The sequence below is a fragment of the Notolabrus celidotus genome, chromosome 17 (assembly GCF_009762535.1).
Source record: "Notolabrus celidotus isolate fNotCel1 chromosome 17, fNotCel1.pri, whole genome shotgun sequence".
Taxonomy (NCBI): Eukaryota; Metazoa; Chordata; class Actinopteri; order Labriformes; family Labridae; genus Notolabrus; species Notolabrus celidotus.
The window spans coordinates 19,074,639-19,096,668 of NC_048288.1; the positions used below are offsets into that span (position 1 = coordinate 19,074,639).

The following is a 22,030-nucleotide window of genomic DNA, read 5'->3' on the forward strand; positions in this document are numbered from 1 at the left end:
AGGACTCACAGAGACAGTTATATTAGCCCGTATAAATGTCAGACAGTCTTTACTGAGCTGATGTACATGCTCCAGTCTGAACACATTGACTGCATTAATAAGATCAAATAAAAAGGGAGCTCCTTCATGACACATAGACGTTGGGAAGGTTGTAGTAGTACAGTTACCGAGGTTGAATTTATGAATGCTGTAACTCTGAACACGTGTCTGGAGAGAGATTACAGGTCATAAAGAGGTGAAATAAGATTCTTAGTTTTTTTCTGTAACGGCAGCAGAAGTTTGAGTAGAGCAGTGTAAATATTAAATGTGGTTGTAATTTAATTCTGATCACTGTCTGTGTCAGCTGGTATTATTCTTTCAAACTCAGTTATGTCAGTGTTAAGACTTTTAAAGCAGTTGTGAGCGGGTTTAAAAGTACAGTGGTTATGAAATGGACTGAAGTTAATAATGAAGTCTATTTATAACCTACAAAATAAAAAAACCAAGTCATCAGGGTGAAGATTGATGATTTCTGTACAGTGATTTTTAATGCTCGTGAGAACTCCTGCAGGGGTCGTGTCAGACTCGGAGATGAACAGTGCGCTGCAGAAACAAGAGTCACAGTGAACCATCAGACTGTTAAAGACAGCAGGAAGAGATTTACCTGAAGAAAACGCCACTAAAGGCTGATTTATACTTCTGCGTCTCCCCTACGCGGCAGGGGCTGACACGGACATGAGCACTTCATACTTGTGCGACAATGTGTCCATGTCGCGCAGCAATTCTCAGCCGAAACGCTTGAGGGCAGTGTGGTCTCTCTGATAGTAAGTCGCCCGCTTCCGTCCCCGCTACGATCTCTGTTTACTTTTCCACAGCGATTCAGAGCGTGTTATGTTAATCTACAGCTGATACATGTTGCTGTTTATCATACAGATATTATTACATCAAGAATAGAGAGGAGGAGATGAAATACAAGGCCGATGGGTGGGGATCACGGAAGTGCTGTAAATGCGGGAAATATAATGCCGCCGAGCAGACCAATCACAGGGCTTGCAGTCCGCGTCGATTCTACGGGTGGTTACATTTTGGAGGAGGTGCATGTCAGCTACGTGCGTAGGCCTCTGCATAGGTACGGGAGCTACGCGGACCTACGGCGTAGGCTACGCCGTCCATTCGACGCAGAAGTATAAATCAGGCTTTACACATGAACAGGAGAAGACCAGCACAGAGAGGAGACATACTGCTCTGTCCACAGGGGGTGCCAAAATCAGTACAAACTGAAAGACCCTCACAGGCTCTCAACCATTGAGACTGCTTCTTACGCTAACCCCGCTGACTGACATCATTTGATAGTCTTTGTATGCTTTGGAAACTCCCTCACCTGTGTTGTTGATCATTTACATTTCCAAGGATCGATCAAGGAGAATACTTGAAATTTACATCCCTAATTTAAAGAAATCTACCTTATTTGTTTTAATATTAAATACTTTCATTTGGGAATTGTTAACTTTCCATTTCTCTATAATTGTTCTGAAATTTTTCAAGCAAGGTATTTTTGTACAGTCATTTTTAGTTTTTTTTTTGCAAGGTGCTGAAAAAAGTGTGCAGTGTGTTAATTTGAGTTACAACACACCTTTAAAATGGAAAAGGATTCATTTGTTTACAAAGAAATATAAGAGAGAATATATAAATTGCAACTGTCCATAGGCCTATCTGAGAATTGAAATAAAATAATAGTTATTGTGTTTTTCTCTTTTTCTCTTTCTTGAAAATCCCCACTATAACAGTCTATTCTCTTGTTTTGTTTGTTTTATTTTGTTTTGTGTGGGGGTTTTTTTGTGTGTGTGTTTTGTTTTGTGATCGTCATTTATAGTCCAACCCTTCTTTTCTAACCCTTTTTTTTTTCCCCTCTCTTGTTTGTTTGTTTTGTTTTTTTGTACTGTGGTCTATACTTGATGGCTTTGTTTGGTTGTTGCTCTTTTGTTGCTCTTTTGTTTGTTGCACGTTTGTTTTTCTTTTGTGTTCTGTTCGATGTCGAGCACTTTTGTGTCTTTGCACTGTTGCATATATAAAATAAAAACAAATAAAATAATAATAATAAAAATAATAATAATTGTTATTTAAATTTTGAGTTCAATCCAGTTTTCCTGAAAATCGTTAGAGAATCTTGAGTGAATCGTATCGTGAACCAAAAATCAGGACCCGAATCGAATCGTGGGTTGAGTGTATCCTTACATCCCAATTATCGTCACTTAGTTAGGGTTGTTCAGAGTGTAATACTGAGCATTCAGAGAGTCTTTATAGCAGACAGAGTTTGTTTTTTACACTCCAACCTCACTTGACACTGTGGCCTCATCCTTTAGCTGCTCACACGTAATTCAATGAGCTAGTAGTTTGTTTTTTTCTCATTTTTGAACAAAAAAATAAATCCACGATTGCATAACAACAACTGCATTTAAGTCAGTGGGTTTCATTTAATTATGTAGCCATTAAAGTCAAATGTGTCTCAGCCGTGCGTATCTCTGAAAGCACAAAACACACTGAGAATGGTAGAGTGAAGCAGGACTGAGCTGGATCATGAATCAGCTGAGGAGACACTCTGAAGAGTCTGCGATGATGGAGGACAGAGAATATCTTAATTCTTCTATCCAATAATAACTACAAATATTACAGCTATCTCTATAAAAACACAGAAACCAAGATAGCATTCACACTGAGCTTGATGTATAAGCCTTTGGACTCCAGGAGTAACTTCTGGACTAATTACTCTTCTGTACAAGAACACATGATGCTTACGTGTATAAAAAAACACTGCCAGTGTGTTTGGGTAAACTGTTTTATCATTATGTTTTTCAGTTGTCCTCACTCTGAGGTCAGAGAGGTCACTCTGATGATGATAATGATGATGTCTCTCTGGGGTAGATAGAGGCATCCTGTGGGCCCCACGCCATACACACAGACAGGCAGACTGTATGCTGGACTAATTATCAGCTTTAAGCTACACAGAGTACACAGGGAGCAGGGGGGAGGCGGGGGGAGGCGGGGGGAGATGAAGCAGAAAGTGAAGGATGAGAGAGACTAAGAGGTAACATGAGGGGAGAGTTTACACCAGGTGAAGAGGAGGGGGGAGGAAGGTAAAAACATAATAAAGAGAGGAGAAGGGAGGTAAAGAGTGAATAAGGGGAGATAATTAGAGATTGAGAGGAGGGATGAGGGGGAGGACAGGATTAGAAAAGTTGAGAAATAAAGGGTGAGGTAAAGTGAGGATAAAGGTTCTTTATAGGGAAGAGGGAAAACAGGATGATGAAGAGAGGGGGAAACACTGAGGCAAGGATACGATAAGGCTCAGGATTTGTTGTTTTCTGTATCACAGGATAGAGATGATGAATTATACAAGGGCGATCTTTGAACTCTAACACTCCTGTCAGGGTCTGTTTCACACAAACACACACACAGTAAGGTAGAAAACAGAGCGAGACCATCTGAGGGATGTAGAAAACCACGCCTCTTACACATGAGATAAGAGTCTACGTGTTCACTTTCATGTCATAGCAGAATAAACTATTTTTCTGATCACAGAAACAAATAAAAATGCACCCTTCACTCTGGCGAGAACTAAAGTGACTCACTCTGTCACCAAACAAACATAATAACACTGAATAGGGTGCTTTAATATCCCTAATTTGATGGTAAAAGATTGCAAACACTGTACCAGCAACACAAGGAATTTCCACGTAAAAGTCAACAGCATCCAAAAACGTCAGCTGTGTAAAATATCTGCAGCTGGCATGGTGTGAAGAGTTTAACGCTCAGTCTGTTCAACATGAAACATGCAGAGTGACTGTGATGAGTTTAAAATATATCTCAAATCACTTTAAATCCATTTAGCTGAAAATGTGTCAGACCTAAAAATAAGCTCCTAACGCCTGTGAATGAGCTGAGATAGCAATGAACAGGCAGTGACAGAGGGCCAATCACAGAGACACACAGCAGCAAATCTGTTTTATTTGTCTTTTCCCTGCTTTGTCTTCTTTAACACTCTCTTTCTCTTTACTTGATCTGTATGTCGATTACCCACCAGGACTCTTTCTCTCTTTTGCTAGCAGTAGCCTGTAGAGATGGGAATTTACAGTAATCCTTGTACTCGATTACTCAAATTACTTAATGAACGACTACTTGAGTACTCGCAATTATTATTATTTTTTAAACGTTAACAAAAATAAATAAATCAAAGTCCATTTTGGTTATTAGCTAATCTTCTCCGCTCTGGTTTCGTCACAACACCGTGTGCTAACAGGGCGAACAAAATACGTGATGCGAGACTGCCTGTTATCTATCTCCGCTGTTTTCTGCTTGTGCTTTAAGCACACGTGGTTAAGCATGGAACTAGTATTTCTATTGTATGTAAGTTTAACGCCGCATATCTTGCACTGCACATTAACTTCATTGTTTTTCTCAAAGTACTTTCAGACATCACTTTCTTTAACTGACATGTCGCAGGTGTCGCAGATGGTTCTGTATTTGTTGTGTTTTTGCTTTCGGTGGAATAATATGTTCCTAAAGAGTTGCCGTAGATGCCGTAAAACAGTTGTTTTTGCTGAAATCTGGCTCAGTGTGTCCTAAAGCTGAAACCGTGGCCGGAGAAGTCATACACTTATATCCCGTTAATTATTTTCCTACCTAGTATATTCAGTTCGGTGAAAACATAAAGCACATGGTCACACGTGTAACGCTGTATGAGTTCAAGTTATGTTGCCAGGTGCGCGAGTAACAAAATATTTCTTGAATAATGGGGTCAATGGTGAGTACCCGAGTACTAGAGTATTCGTACCCATGCCTAGTAGCCTGTGGACACAGCGGACAATGATGTTGCCTCACCACAAACACTGAGCTGAGTCTGTACCTGCAGACAGGAGCAGATGATGAAGCTACAGAAACACTGAGTCCCAACACACATGGCAGAGATCGGATGAACTATGCCATTAATATTGCTCTTTTATACCCATCCAGGTAAACATGCACTGCTGAACTACTTTCTCACTATAACTAGAAACAGCTGTTTACAATCGCTCTTTAAAGCCACCAGACTCCATTCACAGAAACTGGGATTTAACTTACAGATAACTGGAGTCCCAACACACAGGGCGGAGATCTGATGAGCAATGCCATTAATATTGCTTTTTTAGACCCGTCCAGGTAAATGACTGCACATCTGTGTTTTTCATAAACTTTGATGCTTTTGGTTACCATTGAATGTAAAGATAACAGATATTGTATCGTGGTGTTGGAAAGTATCAAAGTATCACAAATATTGCCAGCCCACGCTTCAGGTAAGTTTGATGCTTTACGGAAGATGGACATTATTATAAGCCCTGAAGCTGTGTAAACAAGCCAGCTCATTTCATGATTATAAAGTGTCTCCCTGTTCAGAGATCAGGTTAGCAGCAGCACTTTCACACTCTGCTCAGAGAGCTCAGGGTCTGCATTATTGAGAGCGAGGAGATGAGGAGGAGAAGAGGAGAACAAAGGAGGGAGGGCGAAGAGGAAAAGGAAGAAAAAGGGAAGAGATTTATGACCAGCTGTAGCTCCTCACAGGGTCACAGTACAGTGGACAGACAAGGACCTGCTCTGTCTCTATAATTCACCGTGTCTCTGTGCACACGCTGTTGCAGCCGTCTGAGGAACACGTGACAGGAGGACAAACACACAGAGGTAATCACACACTGACCACAAATCAGACACACTACAGCTTGGATATCTGCTGGTCAATGCACTGATAGCTCAGGCTGTCAGTGGAGGTCTGGGGTGGGGGGGTTGTAACACTCTCTGCTACTTCAATGATGAACTAACACCTGCAGATGAATGATTACACAACATCTGAGACAAGCAGGGGGTCTACATGATGGAGTCTCGATAATTCAACCTTTAGTTTGATTAAAATAGCTTAATTTGAAGTTCATCTCAGATTTCACAGGTTTATTATCATCACTCCTTATGTCTTTATTTCCACAAATTAGCAGCTGCAGGAGGGGACTGATGTGTCTGTCCAGTCAGGAGAGCTTTCAAATAACAACATGTTGAACTGAACACAACCTGCAAACACAGCTTCAACAGTCCTCTCACTGCACAGTCAATGACGCCCACCAGAGAAACACTGTCTGACTCTATCCTCTCTTCAGGAAACACTGCTTTAACTGTTAGCTGTTAGCTAGTTGCATTGTTTTCGGAGCATAAAGCACTCTCTGTTTGTCCCACAGGACTTGAATATAGTTTCCCGTTGTTCAGCTGTTTTCCTCCCTGAGACGCTGAGCTGCACTTTCAGGAAGGTTCCTGGAAAACCATCCAGACTCCCTTGCACGGAGAGGAAATGCTTACAGGTGTTAACTGCAGTGAAAACATTCCTGACATAGCTGTTAGCACCTTTCAGAGCCGTGAAATGTTACCCCGAAAACATGACGGATGGATAAACAACTGCCTCCTTAATACCACACAGCGAGCTCCTCATGGGATCATTTCAAACTTAAACTTTAGACACCAATCAAAACAATTCACCTCAACTTATAGGGAACTATCTTAACCCAGGCTACATAAAACAAGAAGTTTAAAATTCAAACTTTGTGATTGTGGACGTCTCCTGACTGAGAGTGGACAAACCAAGCGGCAACCTCTGGCCGAGAGAATTGAGGCCAATGTGGAAGTGTTAAAAACTGCAGTTCATTGAGTGTCCACTTGAGGCTGGCTCCGGAAGTACCGGAAACCACATACACACCAATTCAAAAAAGCCGATCTTTACAGCAGAAATATACATGTTTACAGCCTGGTACAAAAAATGTGTGTAGTCTAGATAACTAATTTCCTCGATTGGCACACACTGTACGAGGCGTGAATTTTTTCATAACGCTGCAATTCTGAAGATATTGAGATAATAACAAGTTTCCATTATCACAGGTACAGCTGACTTGATTGACAGGCGAGAACACTGTAGCTGTTGGCTAGGAGACTTAAAGCCCGCCTCTTGACGTCACAATCGCTCGACAGCAGTTCTGTTGAGTTCAACATTTCCAATATGGTTCCCGCCGACGATTGGCTTCAAAATAGCGCTTCAGAAACAGATGGGTGACATCACGGATACTACGTCCATTATTTATACAGTCTATGGCAGGGCTTCTAAAACTTTTCAGCCTGCAACCCCCAAAATATAGGTGCCAAAGACTTGTGACCCCTACTGTCCCTCGAAGTGACTAAATGTTGCTTTATACTTAATTTACTTCAACTTCAAAATTAGTTTACCTACATAATTAACTGTTAACTAACCCTAACCCTAACTTTAGGAGTCATCTGTTAACAAAGAAAGGCAGACAACTAATGAAATGCACTTATTTGCAGGGTTTTATTTCAAATGTAACTACAATTTTTGTCAATATTTTTACAATAATGGGTAAAATAAGCTGATGACATCAGACATGTCATGTTATTCTGTATCAGGCTTTAAAAGCTATCATGTATGGTTTTCACTTTTTCAGTTTATACTGAGATAATTCCTGAAAATGAGCTCAGGTTTTCCTCAGAGTCCTGACGGTGTCTGTGTGAGAGCCAGTCTGTGCTGTTGTTCCCCCGTCTCCCTTCGTCTATCCCTTGATGCTGTCTGCCGCCCCCCCCTCCACCCCGACAGGCTGTTCTCATTGGTCGAGTATTGTTGAATCTGTTTCACTTCACTCTGAGCAGACTGAGAACAAACAGCTGATGGAGCAACACACGTTCACCAGACTGACCTTATTTATTTACAGAGGAGGCTGCAGATTGACTCCGTGTGTGTGTGTGTGTGTGTGTGTGTGTGTGTGTGTGTGTGTGTGTGAAGGTGTGTGTGTGTGTGTGTGTGTGTGTGTAGGTGTGTGTGTGTGTGTGTGTGTGTGTGTGTGTGTGTGTGTGTGTGTGTGTGTGTGTGTAAGAGTTTGTACCGGAGGTAAATAAAGCAGCAGAAAGGAGAAAACATGCTGCAGGCAGAGGACATCCTTTATTCTTCCCGTGTTTATCTCCCAGCAGCACCTGGGATTGAGACACGTGTGTGTGTGCATATGTGTGTGTGCGAGTTCTCATTGTGGTCATTCATCATTAATAATGTATTCACAAGCTCACACACACCTGTGGACACAGCAGACAATGATGTTGCCTCACCACAAACACTGAGCTGAGTCTGTACCTGCAGACAGGAACAGATGATGGAGCTACAGAAACACAGAGTCCCAACACACACAGGGTGGAGATCTGATGAGCGATGCCATTAATATTGCTCTTTTATATCCATCCAGGTAAACATGCACTGCTGAACTACATTCTCACTATAACTAGAAACAGCTGTTTACACTCGCTCTTTAAAGCCACCAGACTCCATTCACAGAAACAGTGATTTAACTTGCTATCACTGGATGTAGAGGAAGGTTTGAAGTCAGACTTTGTGCCTCGTTGTGACGGATTTTCTTTTGGAATGGTGAGTTCGGATTAGATGCAGTGTTCAAGTAACACACAATAACATAACTAGGGTTGCAAACCTAGGGAATTTCCAAAGTTGGAAACTTTCCATGGGAATAAACGCGAATAAACCAGGAATTTACTAAACTGAAGGTTGGCTCTTAATAGGGAACTTAAATATAGTTGAGGAAAACGCATTTTAGCATAATCCTGACTAAAACAACCGGATTTCATACAAGTACAGTTGAATATTTATGCTATTCCTCAATCATATGCACATAGCACACTACTTACTGCAGGGCTATTGAGACTACGCCTCCTAAATGCACTGTGCATTCCTCCATCACATGCAGAGATGATTTCTAGAATCCTGCAGAGGCTAGGCTTGAGAAGCTTGAGGGAAGATGGGACTTTGTTGGGATTGCATTTTTGTTAATTTTTGAATGGGACGGGTCGGAGGGATGAGTAATATTTAACTCAACGTTAGTGTTTTTGTTCTTCAATGAAAGAAGTAGTAGTAGTTCTACCTACAAATAAATCTGTTTTAATTGTATTTGTTTGGATGGATGTCTGCTTATAACAAAATAAATAGTTATGCTTGGATATGAAACCTTTCCATTGAATTACCCTCAATTCCAAGTTAATTCCCATGGAAAGTTTCAAATTTGGAATATTTCCAAAATTCCCCAGCTTAACTTCCCATGGAAATTTACCGGACATTTTCTGCCCCTTTGCAACCCTAAACATAACAAACTCATAGATAAGAGGCAGCAGTTGAAAACCATCTTCCTCTTAAACAAAAATGTCTCCCTCTGTGGGGATCCTTTCTGTAAAGGGACACAGTGGACACACTTTGATCCATCAAGGATTATCTTGCAGATATCACAGCCTGTACATCTGCTGCAGGATGAAGATATCTACTGCAGAAACTCTTCGCACCCATTTTCCTCCAAAACATGTAAAAAGGGCAGAATTACCCTTTAAGACTCTATCATAAGTTGAGCAAACAAGCGATGCCCCCTCAACGACCCATAAACCACACACTCTTACACTCTATCTGACCCGTTCCCTCTCACTCTGCTGTCACTTTCTACTCTTGTCTCATGGAAACAAATAAAAAGCTGCCAGTTTTCCAAACTGACATCTCCACTGTCAGCGTTTACTACAGAAACACCCACAGAGGTAAAAACAGACAGACGCAGAAGTTTCATCATTATTTTAAGCTTAGAGATTCAAACTATTTCCCCGCTCACACATCAATCGTCTCCTCACATCTCTGACTCAAATCATAACAACTCATCTGTTTTCAGAGGATTTAAATCAATTGATACTTTGTATGCGTTCATCTCTGTCTATGCAGGTGATGTTTCTCCTCTCAGTGTTTCCCTCTGACTGACACTTCAAACCCTCTCTGCTCTCTCTTATCGTGTTTTCTCTTCTTGTGGAGTAAAATCAAACCTTCAGAGGTGCTGCCAGACGTCTTTCCTTCATGTCTGCATAAACAGGAAAGTTACAAGTAGAGACTTTTTTTTCATTTTTGCGAAAGAGGAATTGCACGCCTGATATCTGCAGACAGACGGAGCCTTTTGGACGTGTCAGGGACTTTGTCTCCTCAGGTCTAAATAGAAGTACGCTGTGTCTGTCTCATTATTCAAATATGAACACAGGTAGGGTTTCTATATCAGGTGGGAGTTGCTCAGTGGGTCAGTAAAAGGTCTTTAAGGATTTTAAACATTGATTTAAAAGGCTCTTTATTGCATCCAGACTATCTCTCCACCCACTGACATGTCCCATATGTCAAGGACCCCACAGGGCAGCTTATGTGGGTATTTGTTTAAGACACACCTCTACGTATCCCATGTGAGGGTATTTTATTTCACTCATGCTGTTCTTTTTCTCATCTTCCTTAGAAAAACAAACAAACCTCTACACTCACCTATTCATTGATAAAAGCTTGTCAGCAGAGAGAGATATTTACCCCTTAAGGACTGATCTGTGTTCCCAGAATGAGGCTGTTTACTCTGTTTGCTAAGGATTATGAGTACAAGGTTATGAGAGCATCTGACTGACTGGTGGGAGGGCAAACCCTCCCCAGGCGCACTGTGTTTTTGTTGTGTGTGTGTTTGTGTCGATGTGAATGTGTGTGTGTGGGCGGAAGAGAGTGCTGCGCCCACGTGGAGCTGGTTTCTGCTGTCGGTGGGCGGTGGTCTATTTGTGGCGTAGTCCTGGTGGGCAGAAACAGGCTGATCTCTCTGCTCTCTTTCTCTGTGCTGTCTTTTTGTTTATTCCCTGATCAGATTCATCAGAGGTGTTCACACTTAGAAATAAACTAACAGACTTGAATAACCACCACATATGTATTTAATCATACAAAAAGAACATATAAACTGTGCAGTATATTCCATACAGCAGCACTCAACCAATCACACCTCAGGACCATCTGTATGTTGGCTGCCTCAAACTGCAACATGCTTAAAGTCTGTGTGTAGCCATGTGACATCAGTCATGCTCTGCGTTTTCTTAGCTTTCTTTAAAACAAATGTTAAAGTTATATTTTTGGCCTTTTTGCCTTTATTTGATAGGACAGCTGAAGAGAGACAGGAAATGTGGGGAATAGAGAGCGGGCGAAGACATGCAGGAAATGATCGACTGGCCGGGAAACAAACCAGTGACACCTGCGACGAGGACTATAGCCTCTGTATGTGGGGCGCTTGGACTGCTAGGCCAACAGCGCCCCTGTTTTCTTAGCTTTAACACAGTTTACGGAGAGCACTGAGGTCGTGCTTGACTATTGGACCGCACAGTGTGAGTACATAATTCATGAGCTTTGGTCGTGCATCATAAATTATTCACTCAAACAACGTGAGTTCACATGATATTTATACAAGTGTACAGTGTGTGCCTGGCTTTAGTGTCACTGATTTAAAATCTCATCACTAGAGGTTAATGTGAGCTAGTTAATGTGAGCAGAGGCAGATTCCCTAAGACACCCACACATGACAGTGTTCATACTCACAGCTGAACTCACCAAGAGTAGACTGCTGCTGCTAACAGCAGCAACAAATGCATGTCATTGGACCTGCCCTCTGCTCTATATCAGCATGCTGCCCTGATGATATTCTAGTTAAAACAACACCACAAAGTTCTGCAGTTCTGTGTGGTTGCTCTTGTTTTGCGTCTGATTGCGGAGACAAGCTGTCAGCATCTCCACTCTCTGCTGCTCAGAGCTGTGCCGTGTACTCTTGTCCTGACAGAGCTCAGACCTGTCCACATACATAGGATTAGCTGGATTAAGACGGGGACAGGTCTTACAAGTCTATTGTGAGGCTATACTGGACAGATGTTAGACAAGTTCCGCAGTTTATGACAGAACTTCTTCCCTGAGGTGATCTGGCAAGAACAGCTCTTCTAGATTCAACACACTCCTACCCCTGTCCTGTGTAACAGCTCCATATATGTGGAAGAAGTGTTCCTCTGTATGCCATGGACAGCCCCGGACTGATCTGACATGAGTTGAGTTCTAAGTTGACAAGAGTGAGAAAAGAGGAAGACAAAAGCAGGAGGAGAGAGGAAGAGGTAGCCCTCCTCTTCATCACACAGCAGGACCAGAAACTAAAAATAAATAGACAAGGAAGGACACCATCTGTCCTCCACCTCTCCACTGTTTCACCTCTCCTCTGTTTCTTGAATATCTGAGGCTCTCCTCCTGTTTTCTCTCCATCAGTGCTCTAAGGCTGATAAACAGTCAAACACTGATCTCTCTCTCCGCCTGCAGCGGAAGACTCCAGACTGACAGCAGCTTTACATCCACTTAAAGGATTGGACATCGATGATTAAACGTTCTGTCAATTGATTCCAGACGGCCCAGCTCTCCATCCATCAATCAGCTGATCAATTAGCCTGCCCTTGACACGGTCCCTCAGCCAATCAGCACTCACCTGGGCTCTGTTATCTAATCTGAGTACCTTAAACACACCATTGTATTTGTCCTCCTGTGTGTGTGTATGTTTGTGTGTTTGTCTTTCTATCTGTCTGGTTGTTTGTGTGTCTGCATGTCTGTCTGCCTCTTTCAGTTTGTCGATTGGTCTATCAGTCTGTCTGTCACTAAGTGTCTTTGTCTGTCTCTCTTTTTGTCTGTCTCTGTCTGTCTATGTGTCTTTCTGTTAGTTGGTTTAAGTCTGCCTATCTTTCAGTCAGTCTGTCTCTCTGACGCAAACGTGATTGGTCAGTCAGCAGCTGTCAATAAAGAGATGTTCATTAACTGATCCCTGTAAAAACATCATTCTGCTGTCAGTGCTGAGCATCACTGACTGTTCACTAATCTTCTGTCCTCACAAAACTGTGTGCTTGTATGTGTGTGTGTGTGTGTGTGTGTGTGTGTGTGTGTGTGTGTGTGTGTGTGTATAGACATCACCAAGTCTGAAACCCATGTATCCGACAACAACAACAACATAATGAAGACTATGACACTTTGCGTCAGAGGAGACAGGAGGCAGAGGAGGCATAGGAGGCTGAAAGAACAGAGGAGACATAGGAGATAGAAAGAACAGAGGAACAGAAGGGTCAGAGAAAGTAAAGAAAATCCTAACACGCCAGTCCAGCGTTTACCCCATGCACAGACATACACACAGGATGATGTTGATGTTGATGTTGATGTTGATGATGATGATGATGATGATGATGATGATGATGATGATGATGATGAAGGATTTCACATTTCTTAAAACCTGGATCAGTAGAAATACCTGGAAGGATCTCTCTCAGTTTGCTGGCATAAAGATTATAATCCTCCTCTACAGGCCTGTTCTTGTTTTAATATGTGCTTTGAGACGAGAGCTCTGCATGTGAGGGGCAGACAGATAACTTACACAGACACTGCAAGGAGTGTCACTGTAGCAGAAGTGTTAGTCAACAGTAGTAGTGTATATCGATTTAAAGATGGAGGTCTCAGCTGATGTCAGTTAATCCGACGCTGTTCTGACATGCAGATAAAAAGAAAACAGAGATACATTGATTTCACTCTCTGTTTAGATGTTTCAAAGCTATCCAGACATGGCAGTGGTCAAAGTCTGAACAAACCACCTATCATCTGATGATGGTGTATCCTCTGAGAATGACGGCAAACTTTCAGAGCATCAAGCAGTTAGCAGTTCACCATTTAAAGTTATGACTTATTTTTCTGTGCAGTTTTTTTTCTATCTACAACAACCTGCTTCTATCTGCTCTTCCTCTTCCTCTTCCAGTCCCTCCTTCCCTCTGTGCCCCGGTCCTCTCAGTCATCTCTGTGACTTGTGACTCAGTAACAGTCATGTCTCCTCAGGTCGACTCGGTCACTGCAGGGTTGACTCGGCAGCTTCATGAAGCTACGGACATCTGTGCAATCTGAACCTGATGTCCTGCTGAGACAAGTATCGACTGATGTTCTGTCAGAACCTTTATCTTGAGTTTGTTACGTCTTCTATCCTTCATCAAAATATTTCCACACAGCAGAAGTCCCTTTCTTTATTTCCATAAGGTATGCATCAGAGACAAGTCCCCCTGGATTACATTTAGACCTGTAAATACATACCAACTCAAACCTTTCTCTAACCTGAAAACACAACAGTGGAAGTCTCATAAACTTTAAAGACTCGGGAACCCAAGGGATGAGCTTTTTATAACAAATACTCTCAACCAACCAACCAACCAACCAACCAACCAACCAACCAATCAACCAATCAACCAACCAACCAACCAACCAACCAACCAACCAACCAACCAATCAACCAACCAACCAACCAACCAACCAACCAACCAACCAACCCATAAATCAATCAATCAATCAAATAATAAATCAACCAACAAACCAACCAACCAACCAACCAACCAATCAATCAATCAATCAAATAATAAATCAACCAATCAACAAATCAATTAACCAGCTAACCCATCAATTAATCAACTTCCTAATTAACTACCCAAACAACCAAACAATCAATCAACTAATCGACCTATTAATAAACTCATCAATTAATCAATTGACCATTCAGACACCAACTGATCAATAGAATAATCAACCAACCAACAAATTAATGATTCAAGGCACTCCCTGTGTTTCTTCTGGTTTAATTGATAAGTATAACTGAGTATCATCTGCATAACAGTGAAAATACATGGAGCGTTTCCTCCTGATACCACCTAGAGGAAGCATATACAAGGTGGAAAGAAGTGGTCTGAGCACTTAACCTTGTGGTAAACCATGATTAACCCTGGAGTGCTTAGATGACATTTTGTCTTCATGTACAAACTAAGATCAACTTGACAAATATAATTTAAAGCAAGCTAATGCGGTTCCTGTAATGCCGATTGATCGTACCATTCTCTGTAACAGGATGTGAGCCAATCGTGTCAAATGCAGCACTTAAATCTAATAGCACAAAGAGAAGCCCACTCTCTGAAGCAGTCAGTTGGTCATTTCTTACTTTTAGCAGTGCAGTCTCAGTGCTATGGTGGCTTCTTAACCCTGATTGAGAATACTCACATGAGCTCTGTGCCTTAATGACATGTGATGCAGTCAGAACCAAAAACACACCTTCACAAACCTCACATCATAAAGAAATGCAGACGGTGTTACTCACCATCATGGTTTGGGTTTCCGAGCGTCCAAGGCTCGTCAGAGTCAAAGTGTGTGTCTCCTCCGATCCCTGGTCCTGGGAAGTAGGCATGGGCCAGAAAGCCTCCTTCACCATCAAAAGGCGAGCTGTCTCCATGGAAACCTGAGGCAAAGATGATGGTGATGTCCACGTCCTTCTTAGTCCTCTCTAGCTCGCTGTACGGCACCGCCTCAAAACGCAGCGGCGTCACATTCTGCCACACATCAAACGCTCGTCTAATGGCGTCATGTGTCTCCTCCGCCCCAACTTTAGGCGTCACGTTCTTAATGCTGCAGAGAGACACAGGGGGGGGGGGGGGGGGAGTTAGACAATCTTCATGAGGAAGAGAGACATAAAACTGTTACCATCCCACTAACACAGGTAGTGAAGGGGCGGAATCCCTTTTCCGGTCAATCAACATAACACCACAAAATGATCCGTCTCACACACACACACAAACACACACAAAGAGTTAAATGCTGGGCAAGAGCTGCTGTCTGCACACAGTAAGGAAAAACTTTTACTTTATTTAATCAGAGTAACTCAGAGTCGGTGTTAGCATGTTAGCATGTGAACAGCCTGTGTGCAGAGACAGACAGGTTTATTCTCTGTCTGTTTTTCAGTGAATAAAAAGGTTCTCTTTGGCCACGGTTACATGATATTTTTTAATTCAGAATTAAATTATTCGGAATTAAATTATTCGGAATTTAAGTATTCTCCTTCACGTTTACGTGGAAATAGTAATTCCGAATTAAGGTTTACATGGAAAACATGTTTAATCGTCTTTATTCAATTCCGCTTAAGGTCTAGGGGTTGGGAAAGGTTCTGATTGGACAGGGGCAGGCGTGACGTGTTTACGTCTACCGAAAGAAAACAGACTCCAGTTCCTGCTTCTTTTATTTTCGGTTACTTTTCACCACACAAGTGACAAGTTCCTCGATTAACTTGGACGCTACAGCTGTAAAAAGGTCCATATTTTTTTGCTTCCATCCATCAACTCTTTTTTTTATATCCATTTCTACGACTGGAATTAATTTAAAGCGGAATGAACGTACACATGATCGAGGATTTATTCAATTTGGATTTAATATCAGAATAAACCAGCCACTTACTTCGGATTTAAGTTTAATTTGGAATGGTAATTTTCATTCAGAATTATGTGTTTACATGGTAATTTTTAATATTTTTAAAGAGGATTTAATTTTTATTCTGAATTAAAAAGGAATTAAAAGTCTCATGTAAACATACCCTGTGTCTATTATATTCAACAAAGGAATAATACAACCAGTCTTTCTCTAAAAGCATAATTATAAAAGTCTTATCTTTTAATAGACTACATATATCAGAGCACATCATGAGATCATGTGTGTCTCTGTCCCTTGTCGCTGGCTCTGTGCAGCCTGCAGAGTCTGCTTTTTTCTGCAGATTAAAACTTAACAAGAGCTCTCATTAATTATTGAGTCAGGGAAAGAGAAGCAGAGAGGCTGCTCATCAAATATAAAAACAGATTCAGTGAAAACATGAAAAGTTCATTTACAAGCAGAAATAATTTAGAGCAAACATGTTTCTGTGTGCAAACTGACAGCCTCTACGAGAGCTGATCCACCAGCTGATGTTTCACCCTACAGGAACAGATAATATCTGTAACAGCAGCTTGAACTGTTGAGAGCGTGCGTTTATCTCTTTGCGGTCAGTCTCAGTGTCACTGTAAATAGCAAGTTACACAGAGGCATCACTCTTTTCACTTTTCTTCAGTGGTATGAACCTGAAAAATGAACAGATTTTTACATATGATGTTCTTGTAATTAACGGGTCTTAAGTTTGTTGAAATAGCATCACGATGAAGGTGTTAAAAAATGTTAAATGAAATAAATAAGTTACATTTAAAAAAATTGAGATTTTATTATTAAACAAATTAACATTTATTATCACATAAACACACAAAAGTACCGAAAATTGTTACCGTTGAGTACCGGTACCGATTCCCAGGTACCGGGTATCGGTACCGTATCGGTTCAAATGTGAAAGGTACCCATCCCTAGTCAGGTCTGTCCTCAAGAGGAGACTTATAAAATGTTTGTTTGTTGAACGGTTCCATCATTTCTGATGCATTTCAGGAAGTCAGTAAACACGACTCAGAGGTTGGCTGTTCAGTTTGATAACCCGTCATATTCACAGGGCTTTTCAGTATCTACAACAGCTTTTTTGTTAAAGACTGATTGTTTAAAGTGGTGGTGCAATGCTGTTGTATTTCACTCAGACAGCAGTGATGTAGAGTAAACTGAAGTATCTGTAGACAGCAGCTTCATGATTTATCCGATTCATAAATCAAAACAAATCCTCCTCAGCTTTTATGTTTATCTACAGACTTCTCACCTCTTTATCAACACTGAGCCTTTTGTTGTTTGATTCAAGTCTGCTTCAAATCAGTATCTATTCTGGATCTTATCTCGTGCCATAGCTCTAGAGACGTCAGTTCATCTTTGTTTTCATTTTTATCTTTTATTTAGAAGCAGCTCAAACCAGTTAAACCAGTTAAATAAAGTTGTTTGAATTGAATAAAATGAATCCTCTATTTAAAAACTTTTTGGGAGTAATGTGTCAAAATCATGAAAAACCATTGATACCATCAAATGACAAACACTGACAGCAGGATGTTTTCTATCAAATAAACTCTACTTCACTCTGCATCACTTCAATCTGAACTAAAAGGAGCAGCTGCAGGCCGAACACACACACACACACACACACACACACACACACACACACACACACACACACACACACACACACACACACACACACACACACACACATACACACACACACACACACACACACACACACACACACACGCTCTCCATCCTGTTACGTAACTCTAATCTGTCAGAGAGTAGCCTCTGCTTCCACCGGGGTTTCCTCCTATCAGCTCATCCTCACTCTTTCTCTCTGCAGCTGAAACCCCTTCACTCCTCCTCCATCCTTCCTCCTCTTATTCCTCTCCTTCATTTCTTCCCCAATCTACTCTCTTTGTCAGTCCTGCTCTTCCTCTTTCTCTTTGTGTCTCTCTCAGATGAACTAATCACTCATTAAACAGACTCCTAACGAGCTGGCAGCTCCATGCTTTACAAAGAACACTTCATTCTCCTCAGTTATATATACACATACAACTTTATTATAGAGAGAAGCCTGAGTCCTCTTCAGTGATGCAAATATGACTGTATATATTATCAAGAGGGGCCTGAGTCTTCCTCAGTGATGTATAACAATGTGCCTCAGCAGCTGCAGGTCAGACAGGCTCTGTACAGTAAACTCAGTGTGTCTTCAACTCGTACATTCATCCTCAACCAGCCCGACTCTGCATAATAAAACCTGAAACATGGAGCTAAAGTAGCAGCACCTCAATTTGTATGAAATATATGTCTGACTGTGAGCTACTGACCTCAATAACACTGATTATTATACAACCTCCTGACTATTTATCATACACCATGTAGCAGAGAGTGTGCTGCTGAATAGTGAACACATAGATCAGTGCTGTATGTTACAGCTCCGACACAGTTATTATATCAGTGCTGCATGTTTAATGAGGATACATTTGCTCCTGTATTAGTGTTAGAACCTGAACAACATGATCTCTGCTGCATGTTACAGCTCTGACACTGTTACTATTTTTGCTCTGTTTCTGTTTCAGTATCAACATGCTATTCTGTGCTGTTTCTCTGTTTATCAGAGCTGTGTGGGAGATCTGGATTAATGCCATGCAGGAACTCTGGTGCTGGAGCTTTCTGTGTTTTACAGCAAACTGAATACTCTGTTCAGTAGCAGAGAGATACAAAAAAAAAAGAAAAGGACATTTTTTTCTTGCACTGCTTGTGCAAATTTGTTAGAGGTCAGATTTTTTCAGATCTGGAGGAAAACCAAACTCCATTCTGTCTGTGTTCATCTCATACCTGCACTCTCTCTCAGGTCAACTTTGTTAGTCCAGTTTGAAGACCTGTTAACTAGAATCAGAACAAGGATTTCTCAGATGGACACCAAATGCCATTGTCCTGTTTCAGCTGTAGAGCACCCATGCATCTGTCTCCACTGAGTCTAAAGTTTCACTGTATCTGACAAGTCACACTTCGGTCAGCTAAAATCTGTCTGACTACAGCACTATGAAGCCAAAAGATTGTCACAGATGTCCCTGTGATTGAATGACAGTAAAAAAAACATTATTATGGTTTAATGACAGTAAAATAATGTTACTATGGTTAATGACAATAAACAGATGTTAATGTCATTTAATGACACGACACAGATGTTGCTGTTGTCTAATGCTGATAAATAGATGTTACTGTGATTTAATGACAAGGAACAGATGTTGCTGTCATTTAACGACAAGAAACATATGTTACTGTGATTGAATGACAAGAAACATATGTTACTGTCATTGAATGACAAGAAACAGATGTTACTGTCATTGAATGACAAGAAACATATGTCACTGTCATTGAATGACAAGAAACAGATGTTACTGTGATTTAATGACAAGGAACAGATGTTGCTGTCATTTAACGACAAGAAACAGATGTTACTGTGATTGAATGACAAGAAACATATGTTACTGTCATTGAATGACAAGAAACATATGTTACTGTCATTGAATGACAAGAAACAGATGTTACTGTCATTGAATGACAAGAAACAGATGTCACTGTCATTGAATGACAAGAAACATATGTTACTGTCATTGAATGACAAGAAACAGATGTTACTGTCATTGAATGACAAGAAACAGATGTTACTGTGATTGAATGACAAGAAACATATGTTACTGTCATTGAATGACAAGAAACATATGTTACTGTCATTGAATGACAAGAAACAGATGTTACTGTCATTGAATGACAAGAATCATATGTTACTGTCATTGAATGACAAGAAACAGATGCTAATGTCATTGAATGACAAGAAACAGATGTTTCTGTGGTTTAATGACAAGAAACAGATGTTTCTGTGGTTTAATGACAATACAGATGTTGCTATCATTGAAAGACAAGAAACAAATTTTGCTGTCATTGAATGACAAGAAACAGATGCAACTGTGATTCCAGGACAAGAAACATATGTTGCTTTCATTTAATGATTCTAAACAGATGTTACTGTGTTTTGATGAAAATATACAGATGTTAGTTTGATTTAATGACAAGAAACAGATGTTGCGGTGATGCTTTTACAGTGACAGCATCTTAAGCTTTTCTGGCTGTTTTTATTTTACTTTCACTAATACACAATAGTACATGTTTTGCATTCCTGACATTTTTATAAAGCACACCACTAAGTCACTGTGTTTCGATGCTCTGTGTGATACACAATATTTTTGTCTCAGTGCAACAAATAACAAAATAAGTTGTGACAGCAGGCTGAACACACACAAAGCTGTGTTCATGGAGAGAGTCAGAGTGTGTGTGTGTTTGGTGTTTTTGTGTGGCTGACAGGAGTTTTCATTTATTAAAATAACTAACATGATGTAGACTGGCTCACCTGTATGTGATGTGCTTGTGCAGCCACTTCTGCCCTGTGAGGGCGTACCGTCGTTTCCTCACACTGAACCTAGATGCTCCTCCTATCAGGTCAGGAACGCCACACCTGGGCCTCTTCATCCACCTGTGAGAAAAAGGAGGATACAGGTAAATACTGCACCGATCATCACACTGTTAAAAAAATGATACAGTGAGGGGGTAATGAAATAAAGCTCCTTATAAAGTTACACACAATTCACTAATGTCTTTAAAATGACTCACATTTTGCAGATGTCCCATCCTTTGCAAAAAAAAAGTCTCTTTATGTGTGTGTGTGATTGTCACTGACAGAAACACGATGAAGAAACATAATGTTTAATCGTCTTTTCTTGTTTTATTTGATCAGCCTTTAAAATCCACTCTGTCAGTTTCTAACATCAATCTTCAGTGTGTTTGAACAGCACAAAATGCTGTCAGGACAATGATCAGGCACTTGTAGCTTTAATCTCCAGGCTGATGCTACACCAGTCATCCACACACACATGTCACCTGCAGGCTGTCACACAGTCACAGCTCAGACACTCACAGACAGACGGACAAACAGACAGACAGGTGTCTCACCTTATCGTGTTGTCACTGCATCATCAGAGCAGCAGAGGAGAGACATGAGAGTCAGACAGGTGTTAGTCTGCAGTCACACCTCTTAACATCACACACACAGGTTACAAAAACAGACAGGTAGCATACAGGTATCAAACAAGTTTTCTTCAGTTTGGTAGATGTCTCTTTCATTCAGCTTTGTCAACATGCAGAGGTGAAATTGTAAACACACACACGCACTTGATTGCTCTGCCTTGATTTTAAACATTAAATTCCTCTCTTACACAGCCAGGTGTGTATTTTGTCACATATAGAGAGATATTAGGATCAGGTGTACTCACTCAATGGTGTTGGTGTCCAGAGCTCCTGTGACGTTGATGCCATAGCGCCGCTGCATGGCAGCGATAGCAGACTGCATGACTTGAGCTGAACGTAGCACAGACATCCTTGGGTCTGCAGACGGCAGGTAACCGTACCTCTGCAGCCATGCCTGAAGGAAGAGAGAAAGGGTTGAGAACAGTTAGGTAATATTGTGTGTGTGCAACAAGTTCAGCAGACTTGTTTACAGGTAGAGGTATTAGAAATTATGCTAAATTGCTAATAGCTTTTTCATGTTGACAGAACACTGTAGAAACAGGTTGTTCAGATGAGTTACAGTCTGCACTGTTTTCTGGAAACTCCTCTAGCGTGGAGCTGTTTTCTGATTTTCCTCATGTCAGAGGAGGAGTCTGATATCACAATTATGTCTGTCCAAGAGCTAGCAGCTAGTTAGCTTAAATACAGAACACAGGCGGAGACAGTGAGGACACTCTGCCCAAAGTTTAAAACATGAGCACGAGACTC

At 41.0% G+C, this 22,030-nt stretch overlaps 1 protein-coding gene across 2 annotated transcripts in view; it reads right to left on the minus strand.

Moving 5' to 3' along the window:
- The window catches only part of LOC117829309 (matrix metalloproteinase-16-like), a 54,912-nt gene that overhangs the window by 19,911 nt on the left and 12,971 nt on the right, over positions 1-22,030 (minus strand). Inside the window, exons 2-5 of one of the 2 annotated variants that reach the window (XM_034706935.1) lie at positions 21,529-21,677; positions 21,209-21,223; positions 20,610-20,732; positions 15,066-15,370 (exon numbers count right to left, since the gene is read on the minus strand). In XM_034706935.1, coding sequence (XP_034562826.1) covers positions 15,066-15,370; positions 20,610-20,732; positions 21,209-21,223; positions 21,529-21,677 — 592 coding nt within the window. The remainder of the gene's footprint in view (positions 1-15,065; positions 15,371-20,609; positions 20,733-21,208; positions 21,224-21,528; positions 21,678-22,030) is intronic. The other variant, XM_034706936.1, reaches the window with a different exon arrangement.